The following is a 23,668-nucleotide window of genomic DNA, read 5'->3' as shown; positions in this document are numbered from 1 at the left end:
ACCATTTGCTAAAATAAGTTTCTACAAATTAGATTTTTCACTGTCATAATTTACCAGCTCCTGCATCATGGAGCGTAGCTTATTCTTAGTCTATTTTAAAAATAGGCGACCCTTTGTGCCATGGAAAAAGAACATAAAAACATGTATTCCTGGAGGACTGCTCAGGACAGTGATCAATTTATAAAATACAGCCTGACTTAAAAAACTAATTGGTACTAAAAGAATAATTATAGTAGCAAGTTTCTGACACCAGAAAATCCTTCTGAACTCTAACTGTCTCCTCTCCTCACAGGTCTGTTTCCCTATTGGTGTCCAGACAGAGAGCATAGAGGGATTTTCTGAGATCTACGTTACTTTTCGCTTTGATAGTGGCTTTCTCTAAGGAGCTGGTGCCACTGTTGAACTCCTCACTGTTTTCCAAGTGCACAACAGATTTGTCCAGAGAGTTTTTACTGGGTCTTCTCTTCACTTCTCCCCCCGCAGTGCTGCCCTGAGCACTACTGTGTTCATCTTTGAGGATACCCTGCTCTTCGTGGTCAGTCTCTCGGTGGTAGAAGTAGTTGAAGTTGGACACGATGACAGGGACAGGTAGGGCAATGGTGAGCACACCAGCGATGGCACACAAGGAGCCTACGATTTTGCCCCCCACAGTGACAGGTCTCATGTCCCCATAGCCCACAGTAGTCATGGTTACCACTGCCCACCAGAAAGCATCAGGGATGCTGGAGAAATGAGACTCGGGGTCATCGGCCTCAGCAAAGTAGACAGCACTGGAGAAGAGGATCACCCCGATGAAGAGGAAGAAGATGAGGAGGCCCAGCTCCCTCATGCTGGCTTTCAAAGTCTGTCCCAAGATCTGCAGCCCCTTGGAGTGCCTGGAGAGCTTGAAGATCCTGAAGACTCTGACCAGGCGGATGACTCTGAGGATGGCCAGGGACATGGCTTGCTGCTGGCCCCCACCCCCATTGCTACTGCCAGCCCCGGGCTGCTGCTGCTCATGGGCCAGCTCGGTGCCCAGGGTGATGAAGTAGGGGATGATGGCCACGATGTCGATGATGTTCATGATGTTGCGGGAGAACTCGGGCTTGCTGGGGCAGGCGAAGAAGCGCACAAGGAGCTCGAAGGTGAACCAGATCACACAGGTGGTCTCGATGATGAAGAAGGGGTCAGCCAGGCTGCTCGGAGGCTGCATGGGTGGGGAGTCCCCGGGCGTGCCATTCAAACCTCCGCCTTGTGGGGGCAGGGGTACGGGCATCTCCCTCTCGTCCCTGAACTCGGGGAGGGTCTCCAGGCAGAAGGTGATGATGGAGATGAGGATGACCAGCACGGAGACGATGGCGATGGCCCGGGCTGAGCTGGAGCTCTCGGGGTACTCAAAGATGAGCCAGACCTGCCGCTGGAACTCATTGCGGGGCAGGGGCTTCTCCTCCTCTTTGATGAAGCCCTCGTCCTCCCGAAAGCGCTCCATGGCCTCCTCACCCAGCTGGTAGAAGCGGATCTCGTCGGCGAACACGTCGATGGAGACATTGACGGGCCGGCGGAGTTTGCCCCCGGACTGGTAGAAGTAGAGGATGCCGTCGAAGCTGGGCCGGTTGCGGTCGAAGAAGTACTCGTTGCGGAGCGGGTCGAAGTAGCGGATGCGCTTGTCGGGGTCCCCCAGCAGCGTGTCGGGGAACTGGTTGAGGGTGCCCAGCTGCGTCTCGAAGCGCAGCCCCGAGATGTTGATCAGCACCCGCTGGTGGTGCATGGCGCCCGGGTTGGCCGCCGCCGCCTCCTCCTCGTCGTCGCCCGCGGCCGCCATGGCCATGCCCCGGCGGTGTCCCCCCTCCTCGGGCGGGCCCATCTCTGCCGCGGGCCGCGGGGCGCGGGGCGGCGGCCGCGGCGGCGGCGCGGGGGCTGCGCGGGGCTGCGCCGGCCGCTCCTCGGGGCCGCCCGCTGCTGCTGCTGCTCCCGCTGCTCCTGCTGCTCCTGCCGCGCGGGGACCCGGCGGGGGCCGCTCCCGCTGCTCGTCCCCCGCGGGCGGCGGGGCCGGCGGGGAGCTCTCCTTGCCGTCGCTCAGCTGCGGCGAGCCGGCGAGGTGCAGCAAGTTGCCCCGCCAGCGCGCCCGGCCGCCGGCGGCCGCGGCATCGTCGGCGCCCGCGATGGCCGTGGTGCCGCCGTTCTCCAGAGTCACCAGCGCGATCTCCATGGGCAGCAGCGGCGGCGGCGGCGGCAGGCAGGCGCGTCTGAGGCGGCGGGCATGCTGCGCTCGCCGCTCCGCTGGCCACCTCCGGGCGGCCGCGCTGCCCTGCCCTGCCCTGCCCGACCCGCCTCCCCTCACTGCGCCGCCGAGCGCGGCCGAGCGCGGCCCGGGGGAGCCGCCCGGGGACCCGGATATGAACGAGCCATCATTATATTATGGTCGCTTGACGTCAAAGAGGATCCCTCCTGCTCCGCGCCCCCGCGCAGGCAGCGGCAGCATCCCCCGGGAGCCGGGATGCCGCATCCCCCCGCGCCCCGCCCCGCCCCGCCCCGCCCAGGGGATGCTCGGGCAGCGGGGCCCGGCCGTGGGGATGCCCGCAGGTGTGCGGAGCTGCGGCTGGAGCCGGGGGCTGGGGCTGCCCTCGGGGCCGGGGGCACAGAGCTGCAGCCGCGCCGGGGATTACGGAGCGGCCCCCGCGCCGGGATTTGCTCGCTAAAGGGATTGCGCGCAGCGAGCGCTTCTGGCAGCGAAGCCCCGCTCACCTCTAGTGAAAATCGGAACGGAAAGCCCCGGAGATTCCTGTCGCCTCTTGGCGTGTGTCCCCCCCCTCCCCATTCCCCAGCGGAATAAGAACAAAGGAAGGGATTGGGTATTTTTTTTTTTTTTTCCGCTTTGCGTTTGCTCTCCCTACTCCCGCTCCCTCGAGTTTCTCGCTGAATTTGTGCGACTCCAAAAGGTGCTTCCCAAGCCAACAAACGACATTTCTGTCATGCTGCTTTCATGTTAACATTCTCAAACACTTTCCCGTTGATGCATTCCTAAACCCGCATCCAAACGTTCCAGTAGAAGCACATTTTGTTAGAGAGAAGCAAGCAGCTTTAGACAATGACTTCAATTACAATCCAGTAAAAGTATCGATGCTAAGATCTTACTTTCTATATTCAAGCCATGGACTCATCCATTCTATTCAAGGTCTGCAGGGAAATGCACTAAATATGTGTGTGTGTATGAATCGTACACCACTCCAGTCTTGTGGAGTTTCTGGTTTTCTAACAAAATTGAGTGTGACCATTTTGCCTTCTGGTTGGCATCACAGTGACATTTTTTCCTAAATCCTTATGTTACTACTCACAGCTCCATCAAACACTTCACCTAGATTCACCGTGACTAGTGGCTTTCCCTTAATTTAAAACATTACCTCTGTATATGAAATATGCCCAAAGATATTAAAAGCATAAATAGAAAACCGTAATTGTATTAAACACTTTCTGTAAGTGGTGGCTTGCATTTTATCTCTGAAAACTGAGCACAGAATTGCCAACCTGTTTTGGCACCATGCCAGTGAAATAAAGGACAGCTTTACTCACACAAGTAATTTCTAGAAGCAAAATTATGTAGAAGATAAGTTCTCCTTTGAAAATAACAGTCCTTTGATTTACAGTTATTTAATGGGATAATATATTAAACCTGCAAAATGTGGGATAAAATGCTTTGGGACTAGCAAAGCCCACGTTAAACACAGACACGCCACAGACACACCTGTGCACCCCAACAAGGAAAGGCTTGCACACTCGAAAGCTATTCTGGTTTTCCTATTCTGTCAGCTCCTGTCGTGCCAGGCATTCTCCCTCCAAATATTGCCTCAGGAATAACACATTTATTTCAGGAGAAAACATTCTCAGACATCTGTGATGGTGGGCACCACACAGAGCAGAAAGAAGTGCACAGAGGAGCAGAAAGAAGTGTACAGAGGAGCAGTAACTTGCTGCCTCTCAGATGGTTGCATCTATTCTTCCATTTCTTCATCAATAGCAGGGGATGCCTGAGAGGGACCATGCCAAATTCAAGTTCTAGTTCAAGTTTCTAGCCTTTCTAAGTATCAAGTTGCAGTGTTCATATCCTGAATTTGAAGGCAGATGGGATTATGCTAAAGTGCAAAGAAAGACTTGCCCAAATTCACCTGGAAGAAAGACTTGCAGAAAACCCTATGAAGAAAATGTACATTTTTAATTGATAGATCTGAAAAATGCATCTGCTTGTACAGCATTTGAGTAACCTGTAGCTAGTTTCTTTGCAGCTTTAAAAGGTCTGAGAATCTGTTGCGGTGTTTGTATGTCTGGGTACAAAAGAAGAGCTGAGAAAAGGCACAAGAGAAAGTGGGAGGATGATGTTAAAGGGGAAGGAACATCTACTCCAAGCAGGTAATTTTAAAGGACATTTTTTATTTAATAACCTTCATTTTTTCATCTCAATGTAAAGACCCTTTTGAAAAGCAACAGAAAGCCAAGGTACTTGGAGAGAGAAAACAATTACATATAGACTAGGGAAGAACAGTTCTGAGATATGTTACTAATGTTTTAACCAGGCACTCCCTGGAAAGAATTTATTTGTCCACGTACTTGTGATTTAGCCAGAAGTATTTTCTACTCTGAGCACAGAAAAATCAGTCCTTTACACTCCAGCACATCCACAACAAACCCTAGCATTCCCTGCAGCTCCCGCTGTGCCATCCCACAGCAGGTGTGGCTGCTGGAGCTGTCCTTCCGTGTCCCACAGCAGGTGGAAGACCCATCGCATGGAGAGGTCCCACACACTGAGAAATGAGCCCTGGGGATGGGCTGCATTCACCTGCCCACCCCCAAACACACATGCACACTCTACACCCTCGGGGACCCTGCCCAAGGACACCTTGGGGACATCAGCCTTCTCACAAATGCTACTCTTGGGCCATCCCTGTCACTGGCGGGGCGTGGCAGCATCACAAAAATAAAACCGCGGTGCTGAGAGGTGAGAGAGGCACACCAAGCTCCCGAGGCTGCCCACAGCCCTCCTCCTCCTCAGTGCTGATGGGACTCCCTTTCTATGGGTACAGTGACTCCCTTTTTCCTCTCCATGTGTTGACTAAATAGCGCGGTTGCGGCAGATGGTGAGGAAATCACCTGAAGCTGAGAGGAAACCGAAAGGGTTAAAGGCAAATCCGTGCCTCGGCCACTTGGTTAATTCCTCGGCAGCCCGATCCCGGGTTGAGATGGTTCAGGGCAGAGAGAGGCACTGCCACAGTCCCCAGGGGAGACCCCAGAGGAAAGGCTTGTATTTCCTGTCCAGGAGGATTAAGCACCAGGCCATTGACAAATCACAGTAAACATCTGGATGGGAGCACTCCATCTATCAAGCCCTAATCCACGAAGCTATTCATTAATGAATTCAGCACATTCACACTGTTCTAAATATAGAGCTGGCTGATCTTTTTAAATGTTTGGCTTCTAGGTGGTTTACATCTGTATCAACAGATTTTTATTTTTTTGATGAAGCAATATACTGTATTCTGCTTTTGCTTGTTTAATTGCTTAGAGTAATTCTTCTGCCTTTTAAAAAAACCTAAAAACACAGACATATTTTCTGATAGTACATAAAAAATCCAATAGCTGAAACCCAACCATGTCCCTGCATTTTATATTGCTTTGCAATTTTAAGCCTAAGTTCCTCTGGAAACTTTCCATCGCACAGGGATGGAAAAAACATTAAATAGTAATTGATTTTCTTTTCTGTATTTTGTTTTGATTAAAACGAGAATCCCTTTCATTTATCTTCAGAGAGAAAGTCAGCACTGAGTAAATGGTCTGGTTAATTCAAAAGTAATTTGATCAGAACATCCATAATTTACATTGACTGGAACAGCAGGAAAGATGCTGAGCACTACCAGATATCAAGCTTATTCATTTCAGCAGCCTACTTACACTGTGCTTTACATCTTGTTCATGTAAACTGCTCTACAGACATCTAATGACCCACATTTTACAAGGGGGACTTGCACACCGCCGTGCCCTCAAAAGTCATCTGTAGAGATTGAATAACACTCAGCCTGCTCCCAGCAAGCACAGCTGTGGAGCTGAGTGTGTTGTTTTCCACGCAGGAGCTGTGCCAGCCTCCTTTCAGAGCAGTCTGCAGCCTTTGTCCCTGATATTGGGAGAAGCAGCATTTGGCCCAGAGGTTTGTCACAAATCCAGCTGTGACAGGGTATTTCCAATTCATCCTCAAAGCTTTGGACTCTACCAAACAGCATGATCCATCCAAGCTTGCAATTTATAATTTCCCTCCCTTTTGCCTTCCAGTGCTTTGGGTAATCTTTAATTTCCAGGGACTTGATTTTAGAGGGGAAGTCCCATTTGGTGCCTTTATTCTCTGTTAAATTCCAGGAGCACATAGCTGTACTCTCAGGGGTTTTTCTGTCACAACAGGGTGGCCCAGGTGGACAGTTCCAACTGGGGTAACCCAATTTTAAAACAGGAGAACGAAGACAAGCAAGTGCAAACTGAATGAGCCACTCAGCTATACCACTGCTGTTTTTTCCTTCACTGCCAGTGCAAATGCCCTCACAAGTGAATTTTGCTTGCATCAATGCTTCTGTAACAGCTGTGCTCCATGCCAGTGTCTGTTCCTGTATGAAAAACGTGGTGTTTCTCAAAACTCAAATCTTCCTTATCAGTCAACTGAAAACACTCAATTTCCATCCTATGCCATCAAAGTCACACCAACAAAAAGCTCTTACTCATTCAAGACGAGGCTGTGAGGAAGAGGAACAGGAATAAATCAAAGGTTTCATGTCTAGAACAAATGGTGACAGCAGTGTCTGATTTAGGTGATCAGTCACTTCAAGCTGTCAGGCGACAGATTTGTACTTTCATGTTTTGTTACCACCTACATGGCCAGTGACACTCCAGAATCCACTGCTCTGTCACTCACAGACACAAATTAAGCTGCGCAGGCTCCCTTAAAAGAAGCTTAATGGTGTGTTTACAAATTCATATATTTTAAGATTGAAAAAGCATTGAGTGATCTCATTCAGATTTCGTGCTCATTTCTAATTTTTAAGCAGTCATTGACCAAAGAAAATCAAAATGCATGATGCTTATTCTGGTAGAAAATTACGAGAGGACTTAGTTACTACATTCTGAAAACATTAAAGGGAAACTGAGGTTGAAACCTACTCGTGTAGGAAAAAGAGCATTAGATTGCTTTGTGGTGAGCACAAGTAATTTAGCCAACTGCAAGAAATGCTCTACCACAAAACTAGAGGGCCAAATGTACTGATGGTGTAAGCAGGAGAGGGCCGTAAATGAATCATTAAGTGCACAGGAGTAATGAAACAGCTTTCCTTGATCTGAGTCTTCAGGCTCTGGACTCTTCAAACCCTCCCCATGAATATGTTAGATACACACCAGATCCCCTTTTCCTGTCTTTCCAAACAAAGGGAGGAATGAAAGACCCACCCAGGGATTTGCTAGTTAACATTCTGAGAGAAGTAGAACTCCAGTATGCAAAAGTGTCACTATTTCTTTATTAATTAGCATGGGAAAATATTTGACAGGAAGAAAACCAGCTAGCACAGATGCAGTGACTCTCATTCTTACCAGTGACAATCAGAAGAGAGGCTGCTCAAATCAAAGGAAGGACATTTATGATGTGTCCTTGTGACAGTGTGAACAAGTCCTTTGTGGCTGTGTGTGCAGGGGAGGAGGGTGAGGAATGGCAGGATATTGTTTTATCTTCCACATGTGTGTGGAAGGGCTGAAGGAAAGGCTTGGGGTATAAACACAGAGCAGTGAGGAACAGGTTGAATTTATTTTTTATAGCCACTGGACTCCAGGCCTTTTGGGGTACATCCATTTGCTCGGTTCAGGCTAGCTCTAGTCCCCTGGACAATCCCAGAGTTGGACTTCTTTATATTTGAGGTGGATTTGGCTCAGCAATAGCAATGCACCATGTCACTAATTCCATCCTTTGTATTTCACAAAATACCACTGCTCTGTAATACCTGTTTTAATCAACTGAGAAGGATTCAATCAATAATTACCACTTTGTAGTTTAATTAGGATTTTCAAAGCATTACTATATCGAAACTTTAACAGTATTTAACAGCCTGAAGATGAATGTAAATGCCAAATTCTAGTTGTAATTGATTTAGGAGCAAAAAAAGAAGCCAGTGAGTGATGTCTTAAAATCAATGGGACTATGCAGCTTTGCACTACCCAATGAATTGATTTTATACATTTTGTATTAATTCTTATACAATTAGGTAGTAAAGGTGGTTGCTTACAGTGGTGTTAAACTCTTTAGGTTTGACAAGAAGCAAAATTTTAAAATAACAGTATTAAAAATAATAACAAATTGAAGAAAATAAGTTATGAATAGGGAACAGCAATCTATTCTTTCTAGTTCAATTATGGCATCTATAAGGAGTAATACCAAGTATCTTTATGCATTAAAATCCTCTATTGGTGTGAGAGCAACCAAAGGGAAACAAACATTCCAGAAAATGGGACATGGTGACTCTTACTGCACTCATTTCTTATTAGGGTGAAAGTTCTAATAATGCCTTTTTTAGCTCCAGGGCAATGAAGACACTTGCCCAGCCAGACAACCTAATGTCCAGTTTCCTTGCTGATGTTCCTGATATGAAGTTAAACCATCAGGAGCACCTAGTAGGAGCTCCCTTAGCAGGGCAGGGTAGGATGCAGTGTACAGCTGAGTGTGGATTCCTGGCTGCTGCTGCTACCTGGACATTGATTTCCAGGCTGGAGGCACATGACCCTGCCTGATCTACAGGCTGAGATAGTTTTGTGGATGTAAAGAAACCCTCTACAGCCTAAGGAATGAGGCAGGGAGCTCTAGCTGGCTGCTAGACCTTGGACACTGAGTTAAAGATGGAAGGGAAGGAGACCTTATCTTGCAAATGTCCCAAGGCTTGCTCTGCTGGTGACTGCTTGGCTTAGCTTGGTCTCAGCTTAATTAAGTGTGCTCCTCAGTTCCTTAATCCCTGAGTTTACATCATTCCTTTCTTCTCCCTAACCTGGGATATTTGAAGGCAAGACATGATCCTCACACACACTCCCCAGACACATTTTCTTCCTGAAAGTGCATCACAAGCAGCAGAGAACACGCACGTTCCTCAGACTCTGCTCTCCGTGCCCTCTGATCTCCTTTAAGCCAGCTTTTCCCTCTTTCCCCTAATGTAGGTCCTGTAGTAGAAGTGTAGGAAGAGAGCCAGGAGGCTGAGGCTGTAGAGGAAGACTGCAGTGTTGAAGCCATCAGGGAATGGGCACTCTGTGAAGAGGTTGTAGGAAGAATGAGCAGCAACGGCCACAAACTGGCACTGGAAGAGGTGGAAAAAAGAAGCAGCCAGATTAGGGACACCTCATCTTGGCCATGGAGACCATCACAGCTATCACAACATCCCAGCAGTGTCCTCAACCCCGAGGGTCACTGGCTTGCCTCTCCTGACATCCCTGGGAACCTGCCTTTCAAGCCCAGCAGTGTTTTCCCAACCAGGAAAGATGCCCATCCAACTTGGAGGTTTAACCAACCCAGCCTCTCCTGCCCTTGGCCCATCTCTCTGTCATAGTGCAGCAACTGAGATGTTGGGATATGGAGACTAAAGGTGGGAGATTACTCTTCCCCAGTTATTATACCCTAATTATTTTGTTTTGTATTTTAGTTTGCAAAGAGGAACTATAGATACCACCCTTATTCATTTAAACATTAAATAATTTTTTTTTTTTGTATTTTACTAAGTCACCTGTCTCAATGCACTGAAGCAATGGGTTCTATTAAATGTTGTTCTATTAAATATTTCTTTCCCTGTTCTACAATTTACATTATAAGTACCTTTTTATTTTATGCAATGCTTTCTTGTTCTGCTTTGCTTTGCAGGCTAAGTTAGGATTCTGGAGCAGCCTTCACTGCACCACTGTTTTACACATATCCTCTTCCCTTGTAATTGCATACTTTTGGTTTGCAAAGCCTCTCTTTGAATAGAAAAAACTCTCCTACAACCATTGTCCTTGTCTGGACCGTTGCATTTATGCTGGATCTTTGAAAAAACAGGGTTAGCTGGATTTGTAACTTTGTCAGAGACAAGGGAAAGAAAATCCAAAGGGATTTTCTAGAGAAATAATAAAATTCACAGATTTCTCTTTAACTTGCCCCATGGAGGGCAGGGAAGAGCCCCTGGAGTCATTACCAGCTGCAGGATGGTCAGGTAACGCTTCCACCACAGGTACGGGCGCATCTGCGGTCCCAGGCTGGCCAGGGCGTAGTAGCCATACATGAAGATGTGGACAAAGGAGTTGAGCATCCCAATAAAGAAGGCTGAGGAGTGAAGAAGTGAGGGTGAACAAGGCACACGAGCCATTCCAGGCTAACAGGGCTCACAGCCACTATGGTGATGCTTCTGAAACACATCACACCCACTCCTGGGCATGAACATTCCACCCGGGCTCTGCCCTGGAGGCACATCAGCTTCTGCCTTCCTTCAGCAGCCAGAATCATTGGGTGGGTTGGGTGGAAGGGGCATTAAAGACCATTAGCTCCAACCCCCAGGACACATCTCCCACCAGAATTGCCCAGAGCCTCATCTGATCTGGCCTTGAACACTGCCAGGGTGGGGGCATCCACAATACATCCATCCTATATCAAGTGTTCAGAGACAGAGAAGGCTTCAAAGGCACAGGAGAGGCTTTGATTGTCTGACCTGAGCATCTCACACCAACATGGTGTCAAGGCCATGTAGCCAAAATGACTTCCCAAAAAAAGAATGCCCCAGCATCTTGTATAGGGCCCACCTAGGGTGGCTTAGTACCCAGATGCTTCTCTTGCAGTTGAGCAAAAAGGGGCAGTGTTCTGGATAGAGCCCAGAAATAGGCACAGCCAGAGCAGGAGACAGAGCCAGAACCTGGGCTGCTGCCCCAGGGTCTCTGAATGGGGAGTGAGGGAGCAGTGCTCTGGGAGGAGATGTACATAGACATCTGTAGGATGTTATTTTTACTGTTTGCACCCACTCTGATGGCACACTCTCATTCTGGGTGAGGCAGTGAACGTGGCAGCCTAAATAGCCCCCAGATCTGAGCAGATGGGATCATGTGAAATGCACACGGTTTTTCTCACCTTTGGAAGGAGGTGAATTTCCTACCTGCCAGCCAGCCCATCTGCACTGTTAATGCTACCTCCACAGCCCCCAAAAGCCACGAGAAACACAGGGTTTTCTTGCAGCAGCACTCCTTACAAGCATACCTTGTCCTCCAGGCACGTATTTGACTCCTGACCACCAGTTGAAGAGCATAGAGCCATGATGGTACACGTGCAGAAAAGTCACCTGCTCCTGTTTCTTGCGCAGAATTAAGAAAACCTGAAAGAAGCCCGCAAAGGGAAAACCTTGAATCAATGTGCTTGGACAAAAATTTCACAGTAAAAAGTTATAAAGCTAGCTAATGATGAGTCTGAATCTCCCAAACTCACTCATTTCCTCTGCTGTTGACAAAAACTGGTGAAATGTAATTGAAGTTACAGGGGGAACTGGAAGACAGAATTTCTTCCACAAATATTTTTATGTCTGGATTCAGGGCCCAAAGTCCAAAGAGGACACATCTGAGACTGACTGAGCTTCCATACAATTCACAGCTGCTTAGGTCTCCTCCTTTTCAGGGCACAGGTTGTATATTTACTGCTACCAGAAAATAACCCACAGAAAAACCACTGTGTTGAATGGCCAAAGCCTCCTGGAATTTGCATTAGTAAAGAGAATGGTTTTGCCAGATGAATGCGTGTCAGGTCACTGCATTTCACCATGCACATGCACATACACACACACCAAAAAGTGAATCTGCTTTTCAGGCACTCAGGACTGGCAAAAAGCTGCTTTTGTTGTTGATGCAAACAGAGAGGGGATTGGCCAAACCCCTGGCAATAGGCCTAGGGAGGATCCACCTTTTTATTCACATTTTGCTGGGTTGTCAACTTACACCCCAAAGAGTTCTGAAGTTTTGGGCTAGGATACAGCTTTATTCTGCAGGTCTTGTGCAGTCACTTAGTTCATTTACAGTGCAGAAGGAGCCCTGAAGATGAGCTATAAAGAGAGGACTTTCAATTCCCCCAGGACACAAACCCTTAGCACACAGCTCCCAGATAATCCATGGCAGCAGAGATGCCAGGACTCATCCACTTGCAGCTCCTTTTCTGCCCCACTGTTCATCAGTCAGCCAGGCAATAGCAGAACTTGCAGCTGAAATTTTGGGGGCCCACCTGGCATCAGGCAGGGTTAAAGCCTCTCCCTTAGCACTCAGGAAGGGTGCTGGAGAGGGAGTGTGTGCAGCCAAGGGATGGAGACAGGCAGGGAATCAATGCAGGATCAAGCCAGGACATCAGTTCTGGCACTCTGCCCCTTTCTGACAAGGAAATATCAGCTCCTGCTGAGGAGCTGAGCTCTCCTTACCGTATCCAGCAGCTCGATGACTTTGGAGAAGAAGAACCACCAACACACTCTTGCCATCTGCTGGGCAGCACAAGGCAGCACAAGGTTAGAGCTTTACCCAAAATCAACACGTTTTCAACCACGCCGTATCCCTGCCCAGCTGGAGTCTGCAGCAAGGGGGAAATTAAGGTTTTTGTGTTTTGTTCTGGCTTTTTTTTTTTAATTTTATTTTTTTTTTTAATTTTTCGTCCAGATGGCAAGACTCTGAAAAACTGAGAAGTTAATATGATGCTGGCATCTGTTCAAAGCAAGGCACTGTGACTGCAAATTCAAAGAGAAAAAACTCATGCAGCATTTTTGGAAAGCTGATGCTGGTGGGACCCAACCCCCTGTGATGGAATAGTTTTAGCCAAAGCCCTCTGCTAAAAGAAGTGTTGAGTAAGATTTCTGTCATGCAAGGCAGAGGACATAAAAACTGGTTTTCTTGTGGGAAGCAATCACCCAGATTCCTTATAATCCATGCAAAGAATCACATCTATTTCAGAGGTAATTTGCAATATTGATACTTCAGCTGCTAAGATCATCCTCTCTGCAGTGATCAAAGAGCAAACTTAGATGGCTGGGTTGGCTGAGATGATTAATTTTAGAGAACTAAAGCAAAGTGCACCAACTGTTGAAGCAGACAATTTAATGAAATAGATTTCCAGGCAACAACAAACTGGAGTCAAAGCCTTCTTAGCCATGCAAATTGCTATTTATGTGCAAAAGAATCTGCCTAGCCATGGAAGGGCAGGGCCTAAGGCAAGCATTTTCCAGAACTGTACCCTCATTCCCAGCTCACTCCGGCTGTAATCCACTGGCTGGCACAGGTAGCTGTAGTTGGCCAAGACTGAAGTGACCAGAAACTGAAACAAACAAAAAGCAGATAGAAATCAATTTTCTGTTCAATGCCATCTGTTACAAAAAAGATGGGCATATCAATGCTAAGGTTATAGGGTTTCAGTATTGTAGTTACAGACAGAAAATCCATGAACAAATAGTAAAAACCTAAAACAAAATACTTCACATCCTGGTTGGAATATTAAAAAAAACCTCCAAATTTGGCCTAGGAAGATTTGTAACTCTTTGTGTAATCACTGGAGGGCTCAAAACCAATTCAACAAGAATAGTGAATTCCAGGCTTCTGAGCCTCTCTGAGAGACTCTGCTCTTTGCAAAGATCACAGGCTGTTCTGTTTTGGTTGGTTACATTTGCCTGTTCGCTGGGAAGCAAAAAAAAATGGACCAAGTAACCAGTATAACTGAACAATCAAACACAGAAATTTTCACACCTGTCCTCAGATGGAGCAGCATTTGTTCAAAAAAAGCAAAAGCATTTTGGGTTAATGCAACACTCGTGACATGAATTAAAGGGCATATTTGTTGGCATCAGAATGATTTTGAAACCTATTTGGCCATGTTCCCTCGAAGAGTTTTCAGTGGCCTACATAAACTAGGGAGGACAGGCTTGTGGAAAGGCTTATGCATTAAGAACAAGCAGAAAAAAATGTCCTTTACACTCTCAGCAGCAGGATGACAGAAGGTGCTTGGCACACCTGGAGAGAACTGCCAACTTTGGAACATCGTAGAATATTAAGGGGTTGGAAGGGAGCTTAAAGATCACCTAGTCCCATCCTCTGCCTTGGGCAGGGACACCTTCCTCTAGACCAGTGGTTCCCATCCTCAGAGATGGATCCATCACCAGCCAGACTGGAGGTGAAATGAGGCCATTCCACATCCTCCACACACTCTGTGCCTAATGGGGAGCTCTGAACTTGCAATCCATTCACTCAGGATGAATGAAATCCTTTTTTAATTTCATGAATGGCAGGAGGATTGAGAAATGGGAGGAAATCAAGTACAGCAGGACAATACTGCTCCTCTTGTGGCAAAACAGGGACATGTCCTAGCCAGCTCCCACTCCCTTCAGGAGAATCCATCAGCAAAAGCTGGAACGTGGGGTCTATGGAATTCAAACCCTCCCCAGGTGCTTAAAGGAGCCACTGCTGCCTGCTCACCTCGTAGAACATGTAGCTGGACAATGCCACCATGGCCAGGTTGTAGGTGAGCAGCAGAGCCCGCAGCTGCAGCTGCCGACACTGCCGCATGCAGGACGGCCCCAGTGCCACCAACAAGAGGTAGGAGGTGAAGACCAGGGTGACAGGAACTGGGGAGTAGACCAGTGGCCACGGGTCTGTCCTTGGATCTGGGAAGCAAAACACACAGTCACAGCTGGCACCTCCACATGGCACAGGGCGGATAGTAATTTCACGATTATAAGCCGCATCTGATTATAAGCCGCACTTCTGGGTAATGGCAACATTTTGTTCTTTGTCCATATATAAACCACACCGGATTATAAATTGCACTTTCATCCACAGCGAGGATCCGCGTGCAACTTTCACAAAGTTGCCAATTAGTAACAGAATCGCGAGATCGCGGGGTTTACTGGCTCAGCTTGGGGCCGTGCAGGCTCGGCTCAGCACTGCTGTGGGCTCACTTCCAGGTTGGCAAATTTCTGAACTTCATCCATATATTGGCCACTCCGGAGTATAAGCCACACTTCTGGGTTGGGACCAAAATTTTAGTCAAAAGGGTGCGGCTTACATACATGTAATTACTGTACTTCCTGTCAGCGCGCTCGCTGGCAGAAAGAATTTTGGTGTCTCTGTGTCTTTGCACAGCTACACCTCAATCCTTCTGCTCTGACTCTGCCAAAAGGCTTTAGCACAAATGTTTTAGCCCAGGTTTTGGGTATGGACTGCAGTACTGGAAGGCAGATCTTTCCTGGGATGAGCTGGAGCCCTCCCTGGGTGAAAGGAGCGATCCCAGACTGTGCAGAGAGGCACAGGAGCAGCCAAAGCAACAGCGGCTCTTCAGGAGTGTAAATCTTTACAGTTAAATAATAAAAGTGTTTCAATCACTGGTGTTATTTCCTTACAATCCTAAGGACATCTGAAATCCTCCACTCCTTCATTTTTATACCTGCTGTCTTAAGAAGCATGAATTCACTGGGAAATGCCAAAACGCCTATCCCTGCTGACACAGCTCTTCAGTCCTACAGCAAGGTGAAACTCAACAGATTTTCTGTCATGCCACCTCCTCCTAATCCTGCTGTCACCCAGGATATGTTATATCATCAAAAACATCCCAGGTGCCCTTCATGCTTTCCTTTCTTGTTCCCAGTGTGATCAGTGCTTTGTCAAATTCCTTCATTTTTTATAAATGCCATAACAGTCTGGACAACTCTGTTAGTCCTTACCCTTCTAAACCTCCCAGTTCTTTATGGTGGCTGTTATGGGCTGTGTCAGGAGCTCTTTGATATTCCATTTCTGGATTTAGCAGTTTGTCAGAAGTCCTGAATTCCAGTTTACATTCTCTTATGAAATTTAAGTCCTGAAACATTTACTGAGCATTATGTCTATGACCTCCTGCTGCCAAAGCCATCGTGCAAGCCTGCTGTTCTACCTTCATGGAGTTTTGTGGCTTTTCTTTACATCCAGAGATACATCAGTGCCCTTTGGGACCAAGCTGAGCCTCCAAATACTGAAGATCTGATGTCTCCTCACTGCAAGGTGTCAAATCTCAAGCACTGAGGAGTGGTTATTGCCAATATTTCATTTTACAACAGGTTTTACTGGCATCACAGAGTTTAAACCCCAAAGTATTAACACTTTAGTCAACTAAGCTTTCCCATGACACATCAATATGCATAAAAAACAATCACTTCCTTTAGTATTCCATGCACTCCCATGTATTTATTGCTTGTAGTCTTGTCAGAGCCCAATGGAAAATCCCCCATCCTTTACTCCTTGCTGTGATTCAGTGGGAGGGTGTTGTTTCATGGGATGTTTCAAGACTTAAGGGAAGTTTGTGATCATGGAGAAGGAAAAGTGGAAATCTGCCTAGTGAAGAAATGTGGGCTAGTATAAGGATTACATTCCTTCTAGGTTTGGTTTTCATGATCCTGCTATTCATGCAGAAATTCCCATTTTAGACAGCATCTCTTACCTACCTCCACTTTCAAGAATCCAGTTGTAGAATTCCTGAGTTTTCTGCCAAGTTGAAGCCATCCCAAGTTCTGGAAAGAAATTAACCTGACTGAGTCTAGAATGGGGAGGGTCTTTAGACAAAGGCTCAGGACTAAGCTAATGAAAGGACAATAGTTAGCATTCTAAAAATTTAACTTTTAGACCAGGATTAAAATCCCCTTTGAAAAAGGAAGAAAGAGACACCCCACCCTACCCACCTGCAATGATTAGCTACTTAACTTCCAGATTTTATTTATTTATAAATCTAAATAACTTATTATTTAATTTCCAGATTTTGGTATTTCATGGAGGTTTCACCTCTAAAAAATGCTCTGAGCAGCTGCATGTGATCTGCCAGAGCCAGGAGGGAACTGCCAGTACCACTGGAAAATCAGTCACGTGGCATTTTTTCCTAAAGCAGTGTGGGCACAACATTCACATGAGGACTCACACCAGGTGTCATAACTGCATCCTTCTGCAGGCATTATTGGGTATTCCCAGTGCTGGAAGGCAGCTAGGGATTCATTCAGCACTGCTGCAGCTCCAGAGGTGTGAACAGAGCTGGTTGTTTGGTTTTCTGAGGCCCCAGTTTATACATTAATTTTTTTGTATCTGTATAGACTCTGTAATATAGTGTATAAAGTAAAATACTCATACAAATTACTGTGATCCTCCTCTTCCCTTCTTTCCTTTAGCAGGGAGATGTTTTCAATGGCACTTGGAAGTTCTCCTAGAAAACACTTTTCTGCAGTTAATTTCAACAGCCTGAGCTACCTGCTCCAGTTCTGTCCATCAGCAAACACACAGGACCAGCTCCCTCCCAGCTCCATCTCCTGCTGGCGTGGAGAAAAGGAGTCAAAGTCTCCTCACAGACTGTGACATCCATGCCCAACACCGTGCTGGTGACAGACACCCCCAAATTTCTCTCCTGCAGTTAGTCCTAGCTGTCAAGCCCCTTTCGGGGTGCTCCTGTGACCCAAGCCCGAGCCCCCTGAGAGTGTCACACCCATCCTGACACAGAGCCACACGCCCTTGTAATCCGGGCGGGCTCTGCCAGCACCCAGATTAGTCGGCGATTATCAGCCGGCTCAGAGTCAATCCAGCAGGGATTCCACACGGTTACATGCCCCCCCCCCAACACTCCCCTTCCCTCCCTTCCCTGCCCAAGCGTGGGAAGGGGCAGGAGAGGAGCGGACTCACCGCAGCCGGCTCCGAGCATCCCGGTGCGCTCCAGGTGTGTCCAGCCGGGGCGGCGCAGGGGCAGCGGCAGCACAGGGAGCTGCACACTGCCCTCGGCTTCCCTCTCACCGGGGAGCTGTGTACATCACCCGCTAGGGTCTCCCGCAGCCCTGCTGCATCTTCACGCCTTCTTCTTCAGCCTCCCGAACTGCGGCGGCCACCAGAACCCCGGGGCGAGCCGCAGGCACCGTGGGCTTGTGGCGAGGCTTGGCCGCAGTCAGAGGTTACATCACATTCTCCTCCCCCCTGTCCTGCCTCTCCCCACGCCGTTTATCAGCTTAGGGGGCTGGAAAGAACACGGAGACCAGTGCACAAGAGGACTGGGATTCCACAGGAGTGAACCTCTGACCTTTAGTGCCACGCTCGGGAGCGCGGCCAAGTGGGAACCGGGCCAGCATTTCTTCTGCAGGTTTCTTCAGGACTTGCCAGGACAGCTTTGGAGATGGGTAAAAGACGAGGGATGACGGCTGGGAACCAGTCTGTTTGGAGCGCTCCTTCGGACCAGCACAAGGGGATGGCAGCAGGTCTTTTGTGTGCTCCAAATAGGTCCAGACCACCGAATGAGGGGCAGAGAACAGTGGGAACACTCACTCAGTCACTCAGTCACTCAGTCACTCACTCACTCACTCACTCACTCACTCACTCACTCACTCACTCACTCACTCACTCACTCACTCATTCACTCACTCACTCACTCACTCACTCATTTATTCACTCACTCACTCACTCACTCACTCACTCACTCACTCACTCACTCACTCACTCACTCATTCACTCACTCACTCACTCACTCACTCATTTATTCACTCACTCACTCACTCACTCACTCACTCACTCACTCATTCACTCACTCACTCACTCACTCACTCATTTATTCACTCACTCACTCACTCACTCACTCACTCACTCACTCACTCACTCATTCACTCACTCACTCTCTCATTCACTCACTCACTCACTCACTCACTCACTCACTCACTCACTCACTCACTCATTTATTCACTCACTCACTCACTCACTCACTCACTCACTCATTCACTCACTCACTCACTCACTCACTCACTCACTCACTCACTCACTCACTCACTCATTCACTCACTCATTCACTAAGTCACTCATTTATTCACTCACTCACTCACTCACTCACTCACTCACTCACTCACTCATTTATTCACTCACTCACTCACTCACTCACTCACTCACTCACTCACTCATTCACTCACTCATTCACTAAGTCACTCATTTATTCACTCACTCACTCACTCACTCACTCACTCACTCACTCACTCACTCACTCACTCACTCATTCACTCACTCATTCACTAAGTCACTCATTTATTCACTCACTCACTCACTCACTCACTCACTCACTCACTCACTCACTCACTCACTCATTTATTCACTCACTCACTCACTCACTCACTCACTCACTCACTCACTCACTCATTCACTCACTCATTCACTAAGTCACTCATTTATTCACTCACTCACTCACTCACTCACTCACTCACTCACTCACTCACTCACTCACTCATTTATTCACTCACTCACTCACTCACTCACTCACTCACTCACTCACTCACTCACTCACTCACTCACTCACTCACTCACTCACAGCAGGGAGAACTCAGCTGGAGTCACCCCTCAGATCCAGCCTGTGTCCCTGGGGGAGTCACATTCACCTTTTTTAATGAGACAGGGAAATACGTGGGGGTGTGTGACTGATACCAAGTGATCTCCAGCGATTATATCAAGTGAAAATGCAGAGAGCTGCAGTGATCCAGTCCCATGAGGGGGGAGCAGTGCAGAACCAGGACCCTGCACCCCCACCCTCTACGAAACAGCCCAAAGCCAAGTGATGGGGTGTGGATAAGCCCTCCTCTTTTCCCAATGGGCACAGATTATTGACAAACTCCAAATAAAATAGAGGGTTGCACCATTTCTCCTGCCACTGCATTGTGTCTGTCACCAGCCCCATGACAAACCTCTGTGAAGGGCAAAGCACCAAAGATTAGCTTTTCAAAGCAGCTTTAGGAATTAGGCATATCATGTGCTGGGAGTTTTTCATTGAAACACATCACATGCTGATGCTTCTGGGCAGTTACTGTGTGTCTGTGATTTATGGAAACCATGAAAGAATTTAAACAAATATTTTTGGCAAAGGTGATTTAGGATGAAGGTTTTGAATTGGAGGGGCAAGGGGGTTAGAAGGGCAATCCAGCTTAGAAGAAGGTTTGACTGAGCTTTAGTATTATATTGTTTTTTTGCTGACCCAGGGTCAGGGAGACAATTATAGTGAACTTTACACACTTTTTTTTTTTATTTGGGGGGGAGGGTGTTTGTTTGTTTTTGTTGTTGTTTTTTCGTTGGTTTTTTTGGTTTTTTTTTCAGAGCTTCCTATAAAGACCTTTCCTTGAATTTTTCTAATTGCTCATGAACCAGCAGGTTTCATTTCTGTATTTTTGATGCCTCAGTCCTAAAAACATGTTCAATGATTTATCTGTGTGAATCAATGGAAGTGATAAATCAGACAAGTCCTGTCTATCTCTCAGATGGGATATATTTTATTATATCTATCTGGCAATTTAAGTAACTTTTCCATCAAATATTTTACCCTGGTGAAAAAAAATCACCTGCAGTGAATTTTCACATATTTCATTTGGGGCAAACTATTTCATTTTTCACATAAACTAGATATTTTTTTAATACCATGAAACATATTTTATTTTTTTTTAAACCTTCCCTGTTCCTGAAGTATTCCCAGTGGTGCGTTGCAGATGTTCACTAGCATGGCTGGCAGATGGAGAGATGTCATCAATGATGTAGTACTTTTACACTCCAGGAATGGGTGTCCTTTGATGAATTTCAGGACAGCTGAGAGGGTAGCTCTGCAGGGACTGCACACAAAAGCCTCAGGGCTTTCACTTCCAGCAAGAACTCAGTAGAAAAATAACCCCCAACATTGCTCCTTCACTGTCATAGTATTAGGGGAGCTCTGAATGCCAAAGTGAATTGGGTTTTTCATTCAGTGACTTGGCAAGAAAAGAGGGGATTACAGAGATATGAGTGACAGGCACAGTAATAAGGATCTCAGTGATGCAGAGTGTGTGACAGCTCAGACAACTCCATCAGAAATTAAAAATTTTTTAACTCAATATTTTCATGAAAAACCTGGCTATCTCCAGCAGAGTTTAGAGGTGGTTGCCACAAAATCCTTCTCAACACCAAATACCAGCGGTAAAACAATCCTGAGGGCTTCTGCTCTTTGGTCCTAAAAGCACAGATTACCAAAGGGGACCTGTTTTAATGCTTGAGAAAGAAAAGGAGCAGGGGGTCACCCACATCTGGATACACAGGCTATGTCATTGTGCTGCTCTGAGCCCCACTTGGCAGATTATATATTCACAGAATGGGTTGACTTGGAAGGAATCTTAAAGATCATCCAGTTCCACCCCCTGCCATGGGCAGGGACACCTTCCACTATCCCAGGTTGCTCAGAGCCCCATCCAACCTGGCCTTGGACACTGCCAGGGATGGAGCAGCCACAGCTTCTCTGGGAAACCTGTGCCAGGGCCTCCCCACCCTCACAGAGAACAATTCCTCCCCAATATCCAATCTAACCCTGCCCTCTGTCAGCGTGAAGCCATTGCCCCTTGTCCTGTCACTCCAGGCCCTTGTCAAGAGTCTCTCTCCATCTTTCCTGTGGCTCCCTTCAGGCACTGCAAGGCCACAATGAGGTCACCCCAAAGCCTTCTGTTTCCCAGGGAGAAGAAGAACAAGATGATCTTGAAGGTTCCTTCCCACCCAAACCATTCTGTGGTTCTCTGGTCCCTTCTTCAGCAGAATGCACCTTCACGGGATATCATCAACCTGCTCAAATCAACAAAACACCAAATAATAGCAGGAATTTCAGGCTGGGTCAAAGAATATCTGACCTCTTCAGGTGTCACAACCTTAGCTACCAGCACACTCTTAAAGATTTGATCTGGTCAGATACCTTCTCAAACTTGGCCCTTGGAAGTCCTGAATGGCATCAAATTCACTTGCTGTGCAATTCAAGTGGGTCAAACTGCTCAAGAGAGGTAACTTATGTATGGAACTGACTCCAATGAGAGGTAAATATCAGAGCTGGGGATGCCACAGAACAGGAAGGAAGGTGACAAACACACAAATCTCTTACTCAGCTCGTATCTACATCTGCACTCTTGCTAAACAAGCTGCTTATGGGATAACACATTTATGAGTCAGAAGTTCAAGGATTGTATCTGCACTTCCAGCAGATGAAGCACTTCTTTCCTCCTTGGCAAGAGTGTACCCCAGAGCAAGCTCTGAACTGCTGAAATGGTGTCTTTGTGAATATACTGTCAGGGGAGGTTTGTGTCATCTCCCTTAATTCAAACTTTTTAACAACCAGGTCTCAATAAAGGTTTTTTAACCTCAGCTCTCAATTGCTCACAACAGAAATAAATGACAGCTGGTTTTATGAGTACTCTCTCAACAATGGGGAATACAATAATAGATGTTTTTACAGCAATGGAATTTCCCAAAGAATAATAGTTGAATGGCTGAATTAGGTTTGGTAATATGCAATTACCAGCTTATATATGTTTGTAGGAATTACAGTGTTTTCAGGTGACAATCAGCCATCACTAAAACACCCCGAAAACATCACCAAACTTTCCAGTACATCTGGGTCTAGTCCACAAAGCTCTTGTGCGTGAAAAAAATCCAAACTCACACAGATTTAGAGCAGAAAGAAGTCCTAAAAAGGCACAGTGAAGCAGTTGAAGATGCTTCTGGCACAGGGATTCTGTTTCTTGATTGTCTCCCTTATGCACCATGCAACCAATTGCACAGACCTTGAAAGGTTTGGAAGAGATTACAGGAAGGGATTTTTGGCAGAGGTACTGAGCAGCCTGTCTCTGTGCATAGGACTGGGAGATTGCACCAACTCTCATGTAAATTGCAGTCTTAAACCTCAGTATTTTAATTTTACCAGCATAGATTTTTCAGTTTAATTAATCCTTGGGGGTGTCAGAAAAGTCATTCAGCCTCTCCTTCCAAGAGCTGTAAAGGGGAAGGAAACCTTGTCTGTCCCACAGGAGTGTGCTGAAGGTGATGTGCAGTGAGTGGAGAGCCAAATCTGCCATGTTCCACCCATCTGGGTGCAAACTGGGGCACTTCTGGCTCTGGGGCTGCTGTCTCTTGTGACCTTGGGCAGTGATTTCAAGTGTGAATCATCTAGCAAAAGCCCTAAATTTAGGTGACTACACCTAATGAACTCCTGCAAGGCTTAAGGGAGTTCTAAGGGCTGATCAAGCTGTCCACACAGAGGAACAGTGCTGACATTCAGGGTGCCCCCAGGTATCTCACCTGAGCTCCCACTGATCTGGCAGGCAAAGGATTCCTGCAAGTTCTGTGCCATATCTGTGAGATCCACGTGGATATCACAGCTATCTTAAAGCATCTCCAGTGGCACTGGGCACCTAGCTATGTACAGGCATCTGAATTGAGTCCTCTTTGCTTCCAGATCCACCTTTTGTCAGCCTTGCCTACTTACTTGATCCGTTCTTTGGGATAAGAACCTTCTCTCGTGATGTGCTTTTGTGACAAAGCAACAGTCTTGGCTGTGGGAGCCTGAAACAGCCCTGTCTCCAAAAACACATTCCCAAGTAAATCCTAGGCCTAGAGAACTCAGAAACCTTTGACTTTGATCTCAAAATCTGCTGTCTTTAAAGTATGTCTTGAATCAGTGTTATTTCAAAGATACACTGTGACTGGCAAGGAGAAGGGACTTAATGCTGATCCCAAGCATTATCCAAAAACCTCCCAGAAATGAGCTTAAAATTATGTATTGATCAATTGGGTAATAACAACCTCTTACAAAAAAAAAAAAAAAAAAACCTCCAAAAAAACCCCAAACCTCAGGAAT

At 46.9% G+C, this 23,668-nt stretch overlaps 2 protein-coding genes across 6 annotated transcripts in view; both read right to left on the bottom strand.

Moving 5' to 3' along the window:
* The window catches only part of LOC116995320 (elongation of very long chain fatty acids protein 4-like), a 41,156-nt gene extending 22,784 nt beyond the window's left edge, over nucleotides 1–18,372 (bottom strand). Inside the window, exons 1-8 of one of the 5 annotated variants that reach the window (XM_033057939.2) lie at nucleotides 17,698–18,370; nucleotides 16,482–17,227; nucleotides 14,485–14,672; nucleotides 13,253–13,333; nucleotides 12,450–12,509; nucleotides 11,252–11,366; nucleotides 10,203–10,330; nucleotides 7,497–9,335 (exon numbers count right to left, since the gene is read on the bottom strand). In XM_033057939.2, coding sequence (XP_032913830.1) covers nucleotides 9,165–9,335; nucleotides 10,203–10,330; nucleotides 11,252–11,366; nucleotides 12,450–12,509; nucleotides 13,253–13,333; nucleotides 14,485–14,672; nucleotides 16,482–16,539 — 801 coding nt within the window. In that variant the 5' untranslated portion in view covers nucleotides 16,540–17,227; nucleotides 17,698–18,370 and the 3' untranslated portion in view covers nucleotides 7,497–9,164. Of the gene's footprint in view, nucleotides 1–7,496; nucleotides 9,336–10,202; nucleotides 10,331–11,251; nucleotides 11,367–12,449; nucleotides 12,510–13,252; nucleotides 13,334–14,484; nucleotides 14,673–16,481 lie in introns of those variants that run through there. The other 4 variants (XM_033057938.2, XM_033057940.2, XR_004417704.1 and 1 more) reach the window with 4 other exon arrangements.
* Nucleotides 115–2,188, bottom strand: LOC116995319 (potassium voltage-gated channel subfamily A member 5-like). Its single transcript, XM_033057937.1, has one exon. The coding sequence runs from the start codon at nucleotides 2,186–2,188 to the stop codon at nucleotides 287–289; it is 1,902 nt and encodes a 633-aa protein (XP_032913828.1). The 3' UTR covers nucleotides 115–286.
* Nucleotides 18,373–23,668: the final 5,296 nt, after the last annotated feature.

Source organism: Catharus ustulatus, chromosome 4, assembly GCF_009819885.2.
Source record: "Catharus ustulatus isolate bCatUst1 chromosome 4, bCatUst1.pri.v2, whole genome shotgun sequence".
Lineage (NCBI taxonomy): Eukaryota > Metazoa > Chordata > Aves > Passeriformes > Turdidae > Catharus > Catharus ustulatus.
This window is presented reverse-complemented; position numbering and strand designations above follow the sequence as displayed.

Coding starts and splice junctions, on each gene's coding strand:
- LOC116995319 (XM_033057937.1), bottom strand. CDS start 2,188: ATGGAGATCGCGCTGGTGACTCTGGAGAACGGCGGCACCACGGCCATC.